Source organism: Sipha flava, unplaced genomic scaffold (genome assembly GCF_003268045.1).
Source record: "Sipha flava isolate LNK unplaced genomic scaffold, YSA_version1 79_pilon_pilon, whole genome shotgun sequence".
Classification (NCBI taxonomy): domain Eukaryota; kingdom Metazoa; phylum Arthropoda; class Insecta; order Hemiptera; family Aphididae; genus Sipha; species Sipha flava.
This window is the reverse complement of record NW_020273620.1, coordinates 2,009,653-2,032,543: the sequence shown is the minus strand read 5'-3', so window position 1 is coordinate 2,032,543 and position 22,891 is coordinate 2,009,653. Positions and strand designations below refer to the sequence as shown.

Below are 22,891 nucleotides of genomic sequence, written 5' to 3'. Positions count from 1 at the left end.
AGAATTCCCGTGTTATATTTATGTACTACATTATAGTGATTGTTTTATTATATCATTAAAAAATGTTGAACCACTTAGATATTGTTTAAAAATTAATACTTCATGAGTAGCCTAAAATTATATCTTTCAAAATTCTTGATTTAATATATTTAGTTTAAGTATTATTTATATAACGTAGGTATAATGATCAAGTGCGGAAATATGATATTCTATAGGATTATATATTATTATTTATTTTTATTTTAGTTTACATATTTACTTTTACTATGTGATATTTCAACTACACATTTATCGTGTGTTATTTTAATAATAAAAGGAATGTGTGGTTTTAAAAACTTATATTTTGACTGTAAGTTTTGAAAAATTAAAACTTAAGTGTAATATTTGGCTATTGAAAATAAATTATTAAAAGACAAAAAAATATAAATATAAAATTGCAATGTACGAATTTCAACAATGACTAGGGCAGACAAAATATTTGGTAAGATATATTTTTGTAAAATATATTTTTTTTGTCATCTTTATGTCTATTTAAATTCGTGAAACAGTTTAAGGAGTTTTTTAAATTATATCTAATCTTTTCTACTTAATTTAATAAAATCATGTTACTGAATAATTCGGGCGTAAAATAAAATGGCCCTTCTCAGTGTTAACAACCAATTAGAACACATCAAAGAATATACTACGTTGACGAACCAAACAAAACAAAATTATGACAGTTTAAACAACCACCTAGCGTATAAGATAGCCAATACAAACGGTGTTGGTTTACACTGTCAAACACAACGTAAACACGAAACAAAAAAGCCCCGATACGGAGACCAGTATAAATATAAGTGACTAAGGATTCCAGAACATGTCTCCGGTTCCCACTTCGACTGGTCATTAAGAGTGAAATACACGGACGTCACTCTTGATAAATATCTTTCCTTCAACATACACGTTAAAATCCCTATACAAAATGCTTAATGAGCTCGGACAGTCCTCCAATACTTAACCGTAACAACCTCATTCCAGCTACTAACAGCGTGACAATTTTTAAAATTTAAATTACACCAATACACCAATATTTTTGTACACAGCGACGGCTTCATATGTCACATTAATTGGAAAAAATCGAAGCTGTCCAAAACTCACTCTGAACACAACCACCAATGCACATTATCATATCCATAACTTAGCCATCTTCGACTCCACAAACATGGCTACAACACAGGCCCGTATACAGGGGGAAGCTTATGGGTTCAACAACCCTCCCCCCCCGAAATTTTTAAAGTAAATATATATTTATAATATAACAAAAACTAACTACACCCGTCTTTATGTATAAATGTATAATTTTACAACTACAGTTTAAGTATTTGTAAATTTCCCTCTTGTCATTACACGTTAACTGCTTTAGAAAATGACAAACGTAGACTTTTATATTATATATATTATGTTATCGCAATTTTGTCAGAAGATGGACTTAATCATACGAGTATTATAGTTATTTCATTGTCCCGTGTTCGTCAGTATTATTGTTCAGTCTGTTTTTCAGAAGTATTCACTGTTCAGTAATGATATAAAATATAACGTGTATTTAATTTGATTTTACTATTATTATTATTATTTCTTATTATTTCTTAATAAGTGTGTGTATGTGTATTTTTTTACTGTCATATTATATTTTATACATTTTTTAAAAAATGAAACGAAATTTGCTATCTCAGTCATCAATATTTAATTTTTTTTCATAAGAAAACCAATCAAACAGAATTGGATTCAGAATTAATTACTACAGAAGAAGTTCCGTGTACGTCTATTACTGAAAACAGTGCAATAGAAAGTATGGTAGATTTACTAGAACTTCAAGGTATTGGTCGGTATGTAGATGTTAGAATAACTGAAGATACATTTAAGTACGATTTATTAAAAAATCCATGGTTTTTTTTCTTCAAATTATAATTTTTTAATAGTGTCAAAAAGAAAATTAAAATTCCAAATATCTTACCTAACTTGGTTAACACGGTTTTATTGGTTAGTTTATTCAAAACAATTAGAAGGAGCATTATGTAAAGTATGTGTTTTATTTTCTAATGAGTGCACCGGAAAAGGTTCAAATCAAAAAGTGGGTGTTTTAGTAAGTAAAACTTTTATTAAATGGAAAGATGCTTTGGAATGTTTTATATTACATTCTAATGCAGAATACCATAAATTGTCTGTAATACGCGCAGATGAAATTTTAAAAATAAAGGATAATAAAAAACCCAACATATTTATTGCTATCGATTCAGCATATAAAAACATAGTTTTGGAAAATCGTGCTAAACTAGTTCCAATTATTGAAGTTGTGAATATGTCAATAATTGTGTTCAAGTTATTAATTCAATTCATGAAAATAGTGAGGAAGAATTCCACAAATTATTTTTAGCTGTCGAAAATGTATTAAGGTTAGTAGATGAAACGGTTAAAACGCCACGACTAATTAGGCAATCTACCTACCGTAACAATATTCCGGCAGATTCATCAGAACAGTACTATAGGAGATCAACTTTTTTGCCATTTTTAGACTACTTCAAAAGTCAATTAATTGAAAGATTTATTAAACACAATTACATTATTTCTGGTTTGCAAAATTCGATTCCAAGTTTTTCAATTAAATTAAATCCAAGTAGCAATGAAGTTAAAAAATGCATTGATTTTTACAAAAGCTTTTTACCGACTTATGAAACTTTTGAATCGGAACTGAAGGTGTGAGTGGAAAAATGGAAATCGGTACCCGATAATGAACTTCCTAAATCTGCAATCGATACTTTAGACGTCGAAGGACTTTTATCCAAACATTTGGTGTTTAATATCTTGCAACGCTCCCGGTGTCAACTTTATCTGCAGAACGTTATTTTTCAACTTTAAGACGATTAAAAACCTATTTGAGGAATAGTTGCAGTGAAGATTGTCTAACAGGTTTAGTATTATTATTAGTCCACCGAGGTATCCAAATAAACATTGAAGAAATAATCAATACATTTTTCAGGATGCCACGTAAAGTTGACTTTGTTTTATGAATTAAAATTGTAGATATTCATCCATTTTTTTAGACTTTTTATATTTTCTATACATTATTATATTATAATATTTTGTAGTATATAATATTATTAATCAAATTATAATATAATTATTAATTATGTATTTTTAGTTCATGTATTAAAATATTTTAACCCCCTCCCCCCGAAATTTGATCCCGAATAAGTGCTTGCTACGACTTCAGAAGAATCCAGACGTGCAGCAAAGACATTCCAGTACAGATCCTCAACTTCTAAATGCTCACATCTTCAAAATTTAAAATTACAAACTAAACTCGTGATCCAACTTATCCACTAAGCAAAACTATATCTATATGTAAAGAACTATTCACGGAACAAACAAATTTAGACATATGCTCACGCCTCCTACTCTAAATCGGGCTCCTGACCACCCATTTATAGGCAAGTTCCAAAACACACTATTCTATCAATCCTTATACATTCTTTCACCAATTGGATTGAAGTCAATAATACTTTCCGAGGACTAAAATTAATATCATCACATTGTTTTTCTTTCGAAATCGAAGAGAAAAAAGACGACGAACTATAGATCTCCGATATTGATCGACGACGTGCGACTCAGTCATAGCCATCTTTGGAAAAATCTGCCCCATAGTCCACAACACGGACAACGTGATCACGTTTGGAGTAGCAACCGATTACCAATCTGTCTCACACGTCATTTTTCTATGCTTGCTCCGTACACGTTCGTTTTCAACTATTCACTAGCCACACTCTACGGTTTTATTTGTCCGTGTACAGTGTACTTTTATTATGTATGTTTGTGATTTTAATGTATTAAACAGTGTATTAAATAATGCCCAAAATAAAAAAAATATGTTATTTTTTCATTTTTAAGGTCATTTTTGTGGTAAAATGCATTTTTTTAAGGACATTTTTGGCTATTTTTTAGAGTATATTTGTATGGTTTTAAATGCATTTAAATCCAAGCCCTAATCATATATAAATAATATAAGGATTCCTATTGTAAGCAAATAGTTCATTCTTGAATCTCCGCCCGCTTATTCGAACATCGTTAAACATATATCTTCCTGGAAATTTTCAAATAATTATTTTAGATAATACGAACGTGATTATATGTAACTTATTTTAAAAATATTTTTAACACCAAAAGTTCGCATGATATAAAATTGTTTGAAATATCTGGTACACTGGAGCTCCACATTTATTAATAAACCATAAACTAAACTTAAATTTTTTAAAATTTTATAACTTCACTCACTACGTCTACCGGCTTCACTCAAAAAACTCGAGTGCCACTGTGTGATACTTTTCGTGGGGATGGAGCTTCGCCCCAAAGGGAATCTAAGCTTAACCTAGTTTTTGTACAAACCTTGATACTGTCATTATGAGATTATGCTTTGTATGTGAACCTATAAACCTCGCTACGCGAGTAAATCACATATTTCGATAATTAATAAAAATGAATGTAGGATAATTGAATGTAACCAAAAAAATATTTTTGAATTTATAAATAAAATAACAGAATTATATAATGAAAATAAATAGATAGGATGAACACGTAAATATAATTATATGTCATGCAATTTTTTCTAGTTAATTATTATGATTTGAAAAATATCTTTTGTGGAGTTACAGTGCTATTTTATAAAATGGCGCCGATTCGTGCACAGCTACAGTGATCCCGATTATATAAGTTGTATTAATTTATTTTACGAAATTGTGTATTCTATTTTAACTATACTAGATCAATTAATTACTTGTTAACTGATCTAATATTAATAGTTTCTTCGTGATAATAGTAACTTAGAATGTTTAAACAATATATTTATAATGCATATTTTACAATAAAACGTGGAATATATAAAAAATCCTTACAAACTTTTTATTTATTTTTTTTAAATATTTTCAATTCGTAATTTTATTTTATGATAAATAAATTTGGTAATACTAATATAATATGAATATAAAATAATGAGGGGGAGTGAGGTCAACTATACCTCCTCATTTTAAGTTTCTCAAACTTAAAATAATATTCTATGAAAAACCTTGATATTAGATATAATAAAATACAGAAAAACAGATAATTTGATATGAAACTTTTTTAATATTTCCAAAAGTCGTTTATCACTCTGGTGTTAGATTACATTTGAAAACACTTAAATAATCTTGTTGTTTTATATCGATTATGGTTATTATTAAAAATTATTACTCTTATGAATGGGGATTCGATATTTTTATTTTACTCTATTGCTACGTTATTCTTAAACAAAATATTACAAAAACAAATATAGTTCCTAATAACAACAAGAGTACACACATTTAAAAGTGCAGAATAAAAGTTTATATTAGTGAAGTAGTTTTTAGTTTATTTTGACATATTCAGTGTAGAAAAGTTTGTGTCAATTAATCATTCGGTGGAAATTAATGTTGATACATTAGCAAAAATATTCATATTTTTAATTTTGTTCTTAAAAATAAAGTTTTTAATATATAACATTGAATATATAAAATCATATATTATAAAATTAATACTTTTTTTTAGATTATGAGTGAAATCAGAAATGCATTGGTTTTATCATAAAATGTTTTTTTTTTTATTATTTTTTGCCACCTGTGTACACTGTACACGCTTTTCACCTTTTATTTTTGATCAATACAATCACAAAAGTTTTCTGATAAGAAAAAGTAGCTATTTAGTCTTTAAAAGAGGTAATTTTTTTAATTTCTAAACAGTTTTCCGAATAACAAAAAATGATAATTTTCAAAATATTTGAATGGAATATTGTGCTCATTATAAAAACTTGGAATTTTCGATTAAAAGTTAAACCTACCTTATTAAAAAGTATATTCTACTAAGTGCTACATCAACCATCTATAAAAATATAAGCTGATCCACCGATCTCTTTCACTTAGAATCATATTTTCTTAAAAAGTCGGTTTTAAGTTTCCAGAACCAATACATAAACGTCCTTGTATCACACCCGACCGTGAAGTATCACCCGTTATGTTTATAAATATTTATATAAGTAAAAATCAAATTATTTTTATATTCACATTTTTTTGGTAGTAAAATATATATTGGTATATTTAGAATACAACTTTAATTTAAATTTCCAAATTTAACTTAGTGATACATTTATTCCTCACAGTATATAATTTCATGTTTTTAAAACAATAACTATATAATCGATAAAATTTATTGTATATTTATGGTAAACATTTTTTTTATTGTGATGCAAATAGTACAAATTATTTTTACGGTGAAATACATAATTAAATCGTCATTAATAACTAATAAACTAATTCAAGTAATTCACTAACCAATGTGATAAAGCAGTCCAGCCGGTTGTTTAGTTTTGAAGTGTAAAACGAACGAATCACCTTCGGTATTTCCTTGGAATGCGTATTTCAAAAATTCCTCGCCGGTAAACGAAGCTTCTGCCATTATTTTGTCTGTAATAAAAAGCAAATAAATATAAATCAATATTATAACTGTTTAATAAAAAATTGTATTTAAAAAAAAAAAAGGCAATATATACTTTGCACATGTTACGACGGAGGAATTACTTTCCCTATTTTCGACGAAACCCGGATGTTTGTTTAAATCACTATCAAGCCTATTATAACCAATGACAGAACAATGGGGTGGATGATGGGGATTTATTCTCGGGCATAATATTTTAAAGGGTGTAATTTTTGTAATTATTAACAACTAATTTGATATTCTTTAACTTTGTTAAATATTAATATTATGTTATAACTCAATAAGTATGATTGTATATAAATTATTCGAAAAAAATTCTCGAGAAGAGTATTTGATTATTTGGTCTACGGTAGAGCGTAATTTTAACATTTACCCCAGGCGTAAAAATTCCTAGTTCCACCTCTGATTATAACTATTATATTATGAAGACGGCCCTGGAGCTATATTTTACACTCGTGGACAGTTGGGCATTATTTTTTATCATGGTGTCGGTGTATATAAAATTATTCCATGAAAATGAAATGTATTCTCTTGTTGCACAGTAGGTACTACACTCAATATAAATATTTTAGGGCGTTACAAAGACTACTTAAGATCAAAAGATAACCGTTTGAAGTTAAGAGCATTCTTAGTCCTAGAAAAACAATGGTATGTTTTATGTAATTAAACTAGATGAATTAGTTTTCTCGTTTTAATTACTTTATTTTTATTTTTTCGGCATAATTTATTTATTTATTTATTTTATTTTTTTTTGTAATGGAATCGCATAAAAGTACAGTGAAATCTTCAAATACATTTTTTTTGTTTTTTATTCATAACAATATAGATGTATTTTATCATATATTTATAGAATGGAAGAATTCAACTTATTTATCTAAATCATTGCTGTCGAAATGCTTTGTATTTACAGGATTTTTTTTTTTAAATATGAGGACCAATTATTTTAAAACTTATAACATGCTCAATAAAATATATATTTAAGAATGTATTAACTGTAACATTTTTATAACACACATGATTTTAATTATTGTTACTAACGTATTCATGTGTAAAATTTCATCTGGTACATTGTGTTGTAATTCATCTACAAAATAATTATGTGTTTGTAGATTTTATATGCATTTATAAGTGTTATAAACATATGGATCAAGATCTATAAGACTTTTAAAAGATTCTAGACTTTTTTATCAGATCAAATAATAAAATATATTATGCTATATATATATATATATATACAGGCGCGTACAAAAAAAAATATTTTGGGAGGGGTTTTAGGTTGTACATTTTCATAATAATATAATCTATATACCAATTTTACTATATAAAAACTTATTTAATATCATTTTCCTGAAATTCGGGAGGGGTTTGAACCCCTAAAACCTCCCCTTGTGTACGCACCTGTATATATATAAATATATCGTAAATGAAAAGTTGAGTAAATGTTAAACTAAGCTAAATACAAACATTGGAAACAATGACATAATTAAAATAAAATACATTAATCATAATCAATGCAATGGATGTTGAAAGTGCTTCTTTATATAAAAGTTAAACAATTCATTATAACAAATAATTTTAAATAACATTATATATACCGTGTATTAAGGCTTAATTGTGTCATCAAACTTAAGGCTGATCCTACAATTTTAAAAAGCGTACGTGTTTGGTTTTAGCTTTAATAATGGTCACATAGTTATGTAAGAAAGAACATTATAGATATTCATTTTTATAACATAGCCATGTAAAATATTTGCTATGATAATATATCACAAGAGATCTAAATTAACTGGTTTGATTCAAAATTATTTCCAATATAACTTGATTATTTGGCAATGTACAATATCTTTAGCGTAAATCATAAATTATTCGCAAAAATTTAAAGAACACATTAATTTTTAAATTGGTTATAAAGTTTTCAATATTTAAAATGACTGTTATATTTTATTTCGTTTGCTTAATAGGAATACTAATCACAAAAGAATTGGACTGAAAAAAAGTAAAAACAAAATAAGTTCACTTATATATAAAGTAGTTGAATATTTAAAAATAAATCAAAAGTTCTAAGGCCAAAGAAAGTCATTAAAAGCCAAATTTAATTTAATTGAAACAATAAAGGACTTATATTTTTAATCATAAGTTAGAAGAAAAACATGCTCGAATAACTGATTGAACGTCAATTTATTCATAATAACAACAAAAGTTTTAATTTTATATTTTAAATAATACTTAGCTACATAATTTGAAAAAAAAATTACAATTACCGTATTTATACCAAAGAAACAAGATTATAAAAGTGTTGTTCCTATGAAACTTATGAACATATTTTTTTTAACGTATTGATAAATTATTTTTGTTTATTACATACGTTCAAATTTAAAATGTAATTGTACTAGTAACTATAAGTCGTTATATACATATTATATAGTATGCATGTCTACTGATATAACAGTTGTTTTTCTAAAAAATGTAATAACATCGAAAGGAACATTAAAGTAGATTTAATCTAGCATAACGAAAATAACAAAATAAATAAAAATAAGAGTGTATTTAGTTTGATTACAATAATGATGTTTTGAGTTTTTTTGGTGCAATATGATTGCAGTGATAGACAGCTACTATAAAGATATAAAAAAAATAAAAAATCAGAGTACTCGTGTACGTGTAACTACCGTATTTATATATATTTAGGTCATATACGATATACATATAGTATTATACGAGTGTAAATAAAAAATAATTCTCTCAGTTCACTCCTATACCAATTTCAAATTAATAACCTTACCTGGTCATGACTGATCTTAATGATTGCCTTTTACGATCGTAATAAAGAAAAAAAAATTCCTAGACTTTCAGCTTTTACATACTATTAAAAAAACGTCATTATTTTAATGATTAGAAATATTTATTAATAAAACTTAGAAATTAAGTTTTCATCGGATTATTATTTATGCATTTTCATAAGTTTAGATTAGTGAAAAGTAATTTATAGATAATTTGTTTATCAGAGATTTTTCACGTTTATTGCTTAATTATTATTCTATGACAGAAACTTAAGACTTATTATAAAACTTATGACAATAGCACAAAAATATATTTGCAAATATGTAAATAAACATCATTGAATAATTAAAATCTATATTTATTTAGTAGGGCATACCAAATTATTGATAATGAAATTGACTTGAAATTTACATTTACTTTATTTCATATTATAACTTATAAAACGATATTCATTGAATCTTTATTTGAATGGCATACAGATTGGTGAGAACAAAATAAAACTTTTTAAATATCAATGAAATAATTGAATTTTGTTCTTACTTTAATATGAAAAAATGTATTCTTTAGTTGAATTTTCAAGTAGTTAATATTTTTCACGTATTATTTACATCATATTCCAATAGCATACAATAAAATAAAATAAAATGATGTGAACGATCAATTATTATTAACTGGAAAGTTGTTCTTTTTTTTTTTAATAGTAAAATCGCACAAAATGTATATATTAAGTAGTTTTACAATCAAACAATCAACTTTAATTTTTTAATTAAATGTTATATGAAGTTAATGCATTTATAGTTTATGATGCGTTTTGATATATAAATATATATATACATATCTTGAAGTTGATCCGTGCAGTCATTTAAATTATATTGCATATTATATTTCACTATTTCATATTGTTGACATTTAACACTTTGCAATCAACATTTATATTTATACATATAAATTGTATCAAATATTATATATTTAAAATTAATTAATACATAATATTTGATAAGTGAACATATGAAGTGCATAAAGTTGAATATTATATGTGGATACATACTGCACGTCCGCACTTTTATATCATTTGTAAACTTTATTTTTAATTGTAATAAAAAGAATATAAGTTTAATGCGATTATAATTTTAACTATATGATAAATTTACGAAAGATAAATTTACGTCTACAGTTGAATTCAATAGTAAGTTAATTAATTAATTTTTTTGAATTTAATTTATTTCGAAACTAATTTAATTAGTTTTTACCTAATGTATTGAATTCAAATTTACTCACACTATTTAAAAATTAAAATAAATAAAATTGATAGGAATCATAGATTTTAGACATTTAATTATTTTAATTAATTTATATTGCAGAGTAAACCAATTGTATAAAACGATGTATTTGAATGTACGAAAATACATCAAAAAATTGAAATGGGAAAAGTATTCGTGGAAAACGTATGCGAATCTGATTAACCATAAATTACTCCTTTCTCTCTTGTGTGGAGAATTCATCTTTGCGAATTCTCGTCGTCTTACTTTAACCTACCTACGCTAAGTCAGTTTGACAACTTTGATTTGAACTTTATTCTTAAGCAGATACTTGATACCATGCAGCTTTAGAGTATTAACAGCATTGCAGTGTTTTCAATTTTAAAATTACAGTTAAGTAAAGTATTATCTGTATCTTAACAAGGCTTACGGGTACGTACCACTACGCATCGATAAATCTCATAATCTCATTAATACATTTTTTACCGTAAAACATTGGTCTCCGCATTATGTTATCTAAATAATTTAGTATTTTTACTCTATAGACACATACACATACACATATACACACATCGAAAGACCAACGAAAACTATTTATATATTTACAGTTTTCCATCGTTTCGTAGACCGTAACGTATAGTAAATACGGAACGTTGCCACATTAAATAAAAGTGCCCGTAGTTCTCATTTCAATCATATTAGAAGTTGAAAAAAATGATATTTGTACGAACACAATAATGAAAAGTTCATCTGCTATCGTATTGATCTACAGTAGCAGCATCGTAACGGTTTGGAACAATATAAAAATGTCTTCCAAACACGTTTTTGCGTCATATTGTACAAGAACGGTCTATGTAAAAACCGACAGCATGTCGATACGTACATGCTACGGCGGCGATAGTATCGTAAGCGAATTCGTTTTACATTATACCTACGGAAATTACTCGCGACAATAACAAAACTTATGGAAAGAAAAAACGGTGAAAAAAATCATTCGATTTTCCGTTGTCTTTTTTTCGCCACGCGCGTGTACCTATCGGCAAAAACTATACGGAACTTCAAGACAAAAGAAAAAAAAAAAATTAAAAAAAACCTAGAGAGCTTGTTATCACGTATAAATATCGTATACGTACTAGAAATTAATCATGTCACCGAATGACATTCAGTTTTATCGGGCACGGGGTGAAAATACGAAATATTTTATAATAGAAAAGTCCCTGACAATAGCTGCTGGTTTTGGAGTAATCAATGCGAACGCTGTTTGAAAAATTAACGGTTTGACCTTTCACCGCAGTACGTAGACACTACGTAGCGATTTCAGACGCAAAACGCAGAAGGTTTTTTTTGTGTTCACTGTAACGATCATACTTTGGCATTTAAAACGTGAATAGGTTAAAACGGCGTTTTTGATCGTTAAAAGTGGAGAGAAAAAAAAATTATATACAAAGCGTAAATGATTTAGTGCGGGACTGTTGTAATATGTATATAATACTGCCGGTGGTCTTACGTGGATATTTTCCGCACCTCGCGCGCAATGCAGTGGAAAACAATTACCAACCACGATTATAATATATGTGCTATTGTCGATAAAACCGTAAGATTTTCAATAAAACATAACATCGAAACCCATTTCAACCAATATCGTTATCTATATCTATCAATCCGAACATGGCCTCCATTAAAAACTGTTCACAGTACCAGCTATATTATTTATTTATTTTTATTATGGTAAAGGATCAATAGGCCGACGATAATTTTTTTATTATAGTTTTTACATAATTAATTATGCCCTTAAGGGAACAGAATAACAAAAATTATATTTAGTCACTGTTAATAAACGTATAACATATGGTTAATATGTTAAAAATAATTCGGCCCACTATCCATTGGCCTTACGAGCTCTTGGCCCAATTTATTGATGCCATCTATACACACGAGTATACCTACACGTCTTAATTGTAGACAGTCATAGCGATCTTTAGCTATACGGGGACCTTTTTAAAGCAAAAGTACGATTATTATTTCACATTGCCTTATAATTTCCAAATTATAATAAACATTTGGAAATCGAAACGATGTTTTTAGTCCTGTTCTTTAAATTTTGGGTTAAATATTATTTTTAAATTATAACTTAATATTTAATCCTGACAGAGACATTTAGTTTAAATAAGTAGCGCCAATATGTTACAACTTAAAGATGTAAATTATATTTTTCGGAGCCTCCATTGGTCATGAGCCGCATTATTTCGGGGACCCTGGGCTGGTCCCCCACGTGCACTTATGGTAATTACGGCATTGTAGATAGTAAAATATGACGTATATAATCAACGGTCGTGAACGCGTACGATGGAATATGATAATTCGCACGAATCCGTTTCATATATACAATATAAATGTATATATTTTTTCCTGTTTTTCTTTCTGTGCGTTTTGTCATTATTGCGGATAATATATATGTTCGTACGTGATATTGTCGCGTCCACAGGAAAACGCATTGATCGAACAATAACGATGGAACATTTTGAAGCATTCCTGCGAAGATGGTATGCACCACGTGTTATTTCATCGATCGGGTAATAATGTAGTTCATATTGTATTGTATTTCTGTACGCCTCACGATGTCATCGTTTCCCTCGTGTGCCGTCTCACGTGTATGGCATACAGTCCTACTGCACGGCTGTGGATCGACACGCGCGTTAGGTTGTTCCGATGTCAAACTTCTACTCGGCGTATCTCCGGCCAACGCTTTCGCCGTCAGTCTAGGTATGTCCACGCAACGAAAACGGTATGCAACCGAAACATTTGAGAAAACGGTACGCGACCCCCGTCAAACGTCGCAGCCACGGTGCACATGCAAAAACTTATTAAGGGTGACATTTTTAACAGGTTGTGCACAAAAAAAGTATACGAATGCGATACTGGGTTATCAAGAAATAAGGAAAATACGATTTTCAAATCATGAAAAACTAATCATTACCTTATAGGATGAATACGGTTTACAGATTTTTTTAATTACTACTGCGGTTCTACACGTCGTTTTGTCGGAATCAGAACTTTGAACTAGCAATGATTCTGTTAATTCAATTAATTTCCATTTTCGCAGGTCGTGACGGTGCACGAGAGGTACGCCTATGCGGTATCGTAATTTTGGGAGGAGGCAAGTCATGCATTTGCCACAGTCTAGAGTTTAATTATTCCAAAGTCGACACATCATCAGAATATAAATACGTATTTTACAAAGACGTTGACGTGTTGTGAATTAGAGAATTAGACGTATACTATACGGGCACTTATGTACAAAGTACATATAATTAGATTTTTGTACTGGTTCAATATCCCCCTCATCATCACGATTGTGGAAACATTGGCAAAATGAGCCACTGAGTCGGGAATTTCATAAAAGCATACTGACTGTCCTACGCTAGAAAAAACTGAAACGATAGCACTGCACCTTTGATCATACGATCATTCGATCTTTCGTTCGGGTTGTTTTCAATTATTTTGTACACGCCATGCGTGTATGCCCCGAGGGTACTTTAGCTAATAATTTCGTTTTGGATGCCGTGTACCAGCCGTTCGACGAAACCTACAACAGCCATGGGTGCTACGTGCTCGGGGTTCGGGAAAAATGTATAATTCGCATGTACTGACTTATCGATGGTATATCGTTAAAACTTCGACATTCGTGACGGCGATGAGACCTGCAGGTCGAGGAACCATCTAGGTTCGTTACAAGCTTAAATTTCACGTTGAAGATGCAGCAGCTGCTTTAGGTGATTCGTATGACAACCAGTGCCGTAAAAACCGGGTGTGCAGTGCGCACGTAGTCCTGAGCCTCGTACCATATTATGGGACCTCAGAAGGTTAAATGCTCAAAAATGTACAACGATTAGGAGCCTCAAGATTTTGATCTGTACACGGGTCTCGGATAGTTCGGTTACGGCACTGATGACAACGCTTTGTGTACAATATCGAGATACGTTAAGGAAAATTATGCGAGTTTAGCGTTTTCTCTTATATTATGAGTCCTTGCTAATCACGTAGAAAATGCGATGAACTTGTTATGAGCCGGTGAAATATTCTTTTTATAAATATATTTAATAATTATAAACTCAATATCCATAGACTACCCACTACGGCATGTGTGTTTGTTGTACGTTTATCTCGGTTACAGTGTTTTGGAACAGTTTCGGAAATGGCAAGAGAATAATACCAGAGGGTGAAGTTGGCTAAGTTAATATGTTTATATTGGAGACGGAAACAGTAAGAAAATAAGTTAATACGACTGGCGTGATTTTAAACGTGATAGTTGTGCGTTGAATATTAAATATTAATTTATTATTTTCATTTAATACGTCATTACACGTTAAAAAATTTTATACTGGACTATATTGGCCATAAAATTCTGAGAAAATATACATCAGATCAAATTAATGGTCTTATAAATAAAAAAAAAATGTCCATAAAATATACGAAAAATGTGTATGAAAATTTATAGTTTTAAATTAAAATTGAAATGGTAGTTTCTTTCTTTTAATATTTTACCTATACTTATGAGAAGTGAAAATCGTATTTTTATTTTGCAGATGAAATTTGAAAAAAATAGTAGGAAAGAAAAAATATATATATATTTTAATTCATGAAAACCGAAATACTTAAACTTAAATACAGAATAATTATATTTTATTTAAAATTCATCGCTCCTCAAAAGTTGAGTAATATAATTACTATGAATATATAACTTGAAATTATGTATTGGAAAAATTCAGACATTTAACTTTATCAGTAGTATTGAATTCGTCTGAATCCGTAATTTGTAGAAGATGCAGAGACTCAAATTTACGTTTAGAATGATGCTTTATAAATATTTATATTGAATAAGATGTGTTATATTTATTATATAGTGACAATATTTCTGTTTAAATTTCGAATGATTATATATTTGATATTTTCATATAAAAACTAATTTTGCACATGTTTTTATCAATTTTATTCCGCGTTTCATGCTTTTATAACCAACATTTAATTTTATAAGAGGTTGGATCGATATTATTATAATAACCATTTAATAAATATAAATAAATAAACATAAAATGTAAATATTTTATTATTTTATTAATTAATATACATAATAATGTATGAAATAAGCAATATCTGATAAATCTAAATTTAATTATTTTATGCCTTAATATTGATATTTATAATTTTTAAAAGATAATGTGAGTGAGGAGAGAATTATCCAATTTTCAGAGGTTTATGATTTTATTGTCATGTTATTCAAAAATAGTTGAGCTTTAAATGTTTTTTATTATCTCCATTGCACATAGATTGGAAATTGAATACAAGTTATTTTTAAAATAATGTCTTCTTCTTGGATTTTATTGTACGTTTTCTTTTTCGAAAAAGTCAAGAATAAAAAATAACAGTGAATTACACGTCAACATTTATTTTCGCCAAAATGTATACCATTTTTGTAAAAAATAAACTTCAATAGCAATTTTTTTTTTTTTCATAAATTTAACGTGCACATTAAAAAATAATAATAATTACAAAATATACCCAACATTTATATTTTATTCTGTTTTTAAACTTGTTACTAAGACATGTATAATTTATTAAAGAAAATAGAAGCGGAGAAACCAGACAGTCGAATATATCATATTTCGTATGGCAGATATGGAAGCATTATTAATGAAAAATTTGATAAATACTGGCCATGATCCAAATAATCTAGTAGCAGTTTCCCTGATTCACATTTGTAGAATGATTTTTTAAATTTTTAAATTTTTTTTTTTTTTAATTACAATGTTATTCATAAAAACCAATATTAATTTCTTAATTTTTTGGGTTGTACAAACATCCATTACAGTTTAACAGATCGTTAAATATTTAATCGCCCCTTCAATATAAAATAGTGACCCACGATTGCTCTGTTAATTTTTAACGAACCGTTAAATTTATCCAATTGTTGTGCAACCCAGTATATTAAATATAATTGCACATGATATTATTTATTACTAAATTGCCATTGTTTAAATGAGTTATATAAAAATGTTCACGTGTTTTATTTTTATATTATAATAACTGATATTTTAAAATTGTATTTTTCGTGTACAGTCCACAATATACAAGTGTCATTATGGTCAAACATTATGTTTACTGTTATTAAGATGGATTATTGTAGAAACTTTAATTCATATCACATCTATTCACAAAGGATTTATTATATTATTTAAGTAAAAGTTGTGTCATTTAATAAATAAAAATTGTTTATATTCAAACACAACGGAAATAGAGTAGGTAAATATAATTTAATTGCGTTCCAATGAATTGTTTTTTTTTTTTTAAATTTATTTGAATTTTATAGATTTAACAGTACAAAATAAATTGAGTTCATATTATATACATAAAGAAATTATGCTATCAATTTTTATTATGTAATCAAGTATTATTTTTTTATTATTAAGTTGATTAACAATTTTTGTTGAAAGGTTACAAGTCGATAAATTATAAGCTTGGATATTTATATAATTAAAATGATTACTTAGTTTTATAATTTAACAACTTCACTGATGAAATCCTCAAATGGTCATAAAAAAGTAATAGGTACAACTTTTGTTCCAGCTAATATTTAGGTTTGAGATTTTGTTTTAATTAATATTAAACAAATATAGTCTATACGAACAAAAATAAAATTAACTAAAATTATAATTGACTATACCTAATTACCTGTGTATTTATTTTGTATATTTTTTTAATGTAAATATCTAAATTATTATACTAATATTACTAAGAGTATACTATTGATTTAAGGCATTATGTTCATCACAATTATTAAAGAATTCAATTTAAATGAATCTAGATTTTAAAAATAAAATATAATTTTTAATTTGAAGTTTATTAATGATTAGTGTAAAAAAAAATAGCCACTCGAGCTAAAAATAATATTTAATTTACGGTTAAAATATATTGAAAAAATCGAATTATACAACATAATACGGTTGAAATATCAACAATCATGAATTAAAATAATAAAAACAACTAAGCCTTATAAACTAGTGTTGAGATAATTATATATATAAAATGATTCAAAAACATTATTTTTTAGGATCAGTGCCATGAGTACCATATTTTTGGAGGACTTTTATTCGTGGAAAGAGTTTTAATCAACTTTCTATCAATTCCGTACGAATGTAATAAATTATTTTTTAATGATGAAGCAAATTATTACGATATCGATTTTACTTGTTTTTTTAAAATCTGCACAGTATTATATTATATTACAACTATAATATTTATAAATATATATGTACATTGTAATATTCTGATTTGTAATAATTAGTAAAAATACGGTTCATAATGATATTTAAATATAATATATATTATATATTTAAATTGTTATTATATTGTGTTTTTATGTGAAACTAGCTAAAAGAATGTGTATGCAAATCTAGTTAACTCTTATTCTTCTTATTCTTTTTGCAAGTTAAGTTGAATATCATGTTGTAGGCAGAGTCGTGACGTGTTTTGATACCGTACTTAGCATTATCAAATAATTCCTGTGCAATTTGAGGTACTTCTTTGATATTAACACCCTCCTCCTCTACGAAACTGTTCTGTTTGTAGGTATCTATATAATTGGTGCGGGATTTTAGTCGTTATATGGTACATTGTTACATAAATATATGAAACCGAGAATTGAAGATTTAAACAACTCGACAGCGTATTGCACAGATTATAGACATTATTCACGTATTTCTGTGGAACAAAGTTAATTAATAAGCTGGAAAAGTAGTTAATAGTGAACTCGAAAAACTCGAAATGTCGTCTCAAATACCCTTTTGCAACGAGTTAATTACAGTGTAGTCAGCAACAGATTTTCGTAGAAAGTCACACCCCGACGATAATAATAATCCAAAAAGATTTTCCTATATAAATATAATTAGTGTAAATAATAATTATATGAATTTAATAATTACTGTTAATCTGTAACCGCACTTAATGTGTTCATAGTTTTCTAACATTTTTACCACAAGCCTTTACAAATTTCCCGTTCTCAAAAGTGTAATAACATATTATTTTATAATATTTCATATTATTTTACTGTAATTTATATTTTCACGCCTATTCGATGTTTCGTCGTTATGTCCCTCCAAAAAGATGGTAATATTGGTAATGATAACAGTAATAGTAGCAATAATAGCTTACCTACTCGCAAGAGAAAATCCGTATGCTATTGAAACATTATCACATCGCCCGGTGGGTTGTAACCACTAAGAGGTCTGATAAAGATAATACAGTGGAAAACATAACACCAGTCACGTAGATTGAGAATAACGTTAGATGTAGCAAAAATTATCCAGAAAGCACAGACACGTAGGGACTTTGCTTTTTCATACCAAACGGTGTAAAAAAAAAAAATTATTATTTAATTAACTAAAACATAAAAATATTTAATTAAAATGGAATTTAAATAAACATACGTAATTCTTCTTATATATGATCATAAAATTATTAAAACTATGAATTTTAAGTTTTATTCATAAGTTTCAAACATCATACTACACATTTTTATTTAACTCACAAAATATTTTGTCCGCATTCAAATTACGGGAGTTCAAAACTGTAACCCTTCAATTTCATTAGCAAAAAACCACAAACATGCGAATTTCAGAAGTAGCGAATTAATATTGTTGTGATCCCAGCGTTTTATAACGCAATTGCGTTTAGAAATATTCAACATGGCTACGTATTACGTACTTTACCCATGTAACTCGTGTTATGTGGTGACATTTCGAAAATTAGAATTTTTAGATGAATGTAAAAACCGTTGGAATCATCGGACTTTCGATTTACCCCAAATGATATTTCGCAGTGCAAGTTCGTTACATTTTTACGAACCATATTTTGAGTGTGCATGTATCAGAGTTATTTTCTTTATGTGCTATTGGAAAAAAAAACCACCTGAAGTACCCCCCATAGGCTTTTGTACCGCAGCATATAATTACTTGTAAAATGGGTTGTATGCTTAACGCCCCGTCGTGGTGATAGGTGGTGCACACGCAGGTGCACGCAGGAGTTAACTGGATATCCTGAAATATACCACCACTGTTATCGTTACTCATGGGTTTCTAGTTTTATACGCCATTCCCCATCAGACTTGTCGGCAACGTGCATTCCCCACGAACAGTTAACATACAACTCAGGATATTTATCGTCATCATCGTCATCATCATCATCATCATCACCATAATCGTTATTATTAGCGATACAATGGCATCGTGCAATAACACCGTTTGGCATACATCGATCGGCGGACGAGGTGCCAGGGACATTACACGATTTCAGAGACGGACCGGACACGAGGGTGCGCATAAGTGCCTACTATTCCGGTGAGACCATACTGACCGCCAAGTCCGTGACCCGCCCACGGAAAACACCTCACTTGCAACGGAGACTTGAGGACATCATCGTTCGGTGCTGTAAAATTAACGCCCGCACGAGTATTCCGTCCGATCTCGTTCCACGTAAGTGATACGTTTACCGAATCCGTTAATGATATGCACTCGCACGAGCCCACGCGCTATTATGTTCGCGTTGTTTTCAACCGTCTGCGGCCCATTCGATTCTGTGTATTCCGAACGATGTATTCGAAGAAAATATTGATCACAAATTGTATTCCGAGCTCAGTTTGTCCGTGCCTGAACCGCACAGTGTACGCCGATAGAGTATCGCATTAAATTATCATTAAACTCCGAGGTAATAAATAAATCAATAACTGAAGTTAACTGTTCGACCACTGTTCGTGTAACTGACAACATTTTTTGAGGTCGTTGCGGCGCATTTGAAATGAAAAGGTGTATAATTTTATTCGAGATACGACACATCGTCAGCAATAGTTGTTGGAACTTCTTGTGCGATTAAATCCACTTGATTTTTACGACTAGGCTCAACGCTCAGTCGATTTGAAAAACAATAATAATATTGATTTTAAATCGTCTATCGCAATTGAAATTCAATTCACAATAACATCTAGACTAGTGTTCTTGATTTGATGTGGGTAATACCCGATTTTGTAGGTAGTCAAGGATTTCGGGTAGTGGGTACCCATTACCCAAAATTTTCGGGTAACCGATGGTTTTTGATATACGTAAATGGTTTAGCTAAGTCTTAATTGCTAAGAGGTAATCAGTACTAATTTATACATTACACAATTATTCGAATAAAAAATATTAAAATATTTCCTCTTTTAAATTAACAAAATTAAGTTTTAAATATAAAATCTTTAGTATTTTATGTGAGTGTTATTAGTGATATTATATTTCAATAATTAGTTTATTCAAGTATAATGTCGAATAACATGTTAAAAGCTATTATAAAGCCTATATTTAAATCCTGCAGATAACGGATACAGTGGCCTTATTCGTTACATTTTACGTGTATAGCTACGCAGATAATAATAAGTAATCACAATCATTGGCGTACATACGGGGGGGGGGGGGGGGGAAGGAAGCGTTCAAACCTACCCTCAAAGCCAAAAAAAAAAGAAAGAAAGAAAATTGCGATATTATTGATGACGTGTAATATATTCATAGTTTCATTGTTACGCTTTGAACTTAAAATATACAACTATACAAAACTTATAATAATTGAATAATTATATTGATAGGTGTTTGACAAGTTTTGTTAACTATGCTGTGTTTATATTCCTATAGCTACTAATTTACTGTAATGTAAAAGTAAACAGTAAATTGTTGTAAAAAGTTGTATAAAATAATATTTATTTAAAGCAGTTATTTATTTGTGCATCGAAAAAAAAAGATAACTAAATTTATCTTGTTTTAGAAAAAATACATATTTACATACAAATTCTAGGTCTAGTAATGAGTTTAAAAACTATAACGGGTACCCAATTCATAACGGATACTCAATCCATAACAGGTACCCGAAATTTTGTGAATCGGATTATACCAGTAAAACCCGGGTTCCTGAATAGTACCTAAGTATACGGGTATCAAGAGCACTAATCTAGACACACGGTAGCATGTCAAGCCAAGTTCTAGCTAACAGAACTGGGGAGCAGCACCGTGTGTAAATTACACGAACCATTTGGAGCTACTTTTGACCACTTCGTAACTCAAAAAATATTCCACATTAACATGTTAAATTTGGCTTATATATTGAGACTTACGAGATACCCTTTCCCGTATCGCCGCGCCAAAAATACGTCCAGTCGAATAGGTGTCAATATTGGCAACCCACGTGCAGCAAACATACTTTTTTTCTATTTTCTATGTATGTAATTAATATTGGTTATTAAAACAATTACAAATAAAATAATCAAATAATTTATCTTACGATTATGAATCACCCACCCACCAGTAGAAATTATAGCAAATAAAATTATGATAGTTAAAAATATACTCAAAAAGAGATAAAATAATTTTATATTTTATACTCTGTATACAACAGAAAATATTTTATAATATATGTTATTTATGTTATTAACTGAATTATAGTACATAGTAATAAACTTTACTTATGGAATACGTTATGGTGTCGTATACGCCACGCAAAGGCTTGGCGTATAACAACACAAAAACGAGGTATTATTGGTTGTCGGACACTCTAACTGTCAAACAAGCAAGTAAAGGAAAACTTAATAATTGACCCGGACGACTATCTTCTTAAGTGACAAAGAATACAATCTAGCACTGCTTAATAGGATAGTCGAAAAACAGGTTTTTTAAAAGGTTTACTTTCCTTTAATAGCTCTAAAGTTATTTTACACTCGAAACAACTGACAAAGAACAAGATCTAGCACTGGATGTTTCGAGCGTGAAGTAACCTTTACCTAACTATATTGTTCTCTCCCCTCAAACTGACAAAGAATATAATCTAGCACTGGATTGAGGTTTGAAATGCAATATAATTTTATTTACCCCTTTCGTTAGTTTGCCAACTCTCTCAAAAACTTGCACGAGTACGTAAGGTAGAAAAAATAATAATATAAAAACTTTTTATTTTAAAACAAACGAAAAAATATTTATTAACTACAAAAACAAAATAATTACCGGTCACTCGCAAAACGGGCAGCGTTTCGTTCTCCACGTCGATGGTAGTAGAACGAACGAACATCCCGTCTTGCGGGCGGCGTTTTATGCTATTCTAATCTATATTGTCAGCATTTTGTGAAGGTGGTGTGTGTTTGCTGACAATATATTAATTTTATTAAATTTAATATATGTGTTAGTTGATGATACAACAATGGTAAATTATTGTTATCGACGATGTAGTCGTTTTGGGGGAAAATTAAA

General features: G+C 28.9%; 1 protein-coding gene across 1 annotated transcript in view; it reads right to left on the bottom strand.

Annotated features, from left to right (window-relative positions):
• LOC112692919 (neurexin-1) overlaps positions 1-22,891 on the bottom strand; it is a gene marked incomplete in the record, with an annotated part of 248,142 nt that overhangs the window by 43,992 nt on the left and 181,259 nt on the right. Inside the window, 1 exon segment of the mRNA XM_025567743.1 lies at positions 6,372-6,503. Within this exon segment, the coding sequence (XP_025423528.1) occupies positions 6,372-6,503 (132 nt within the window).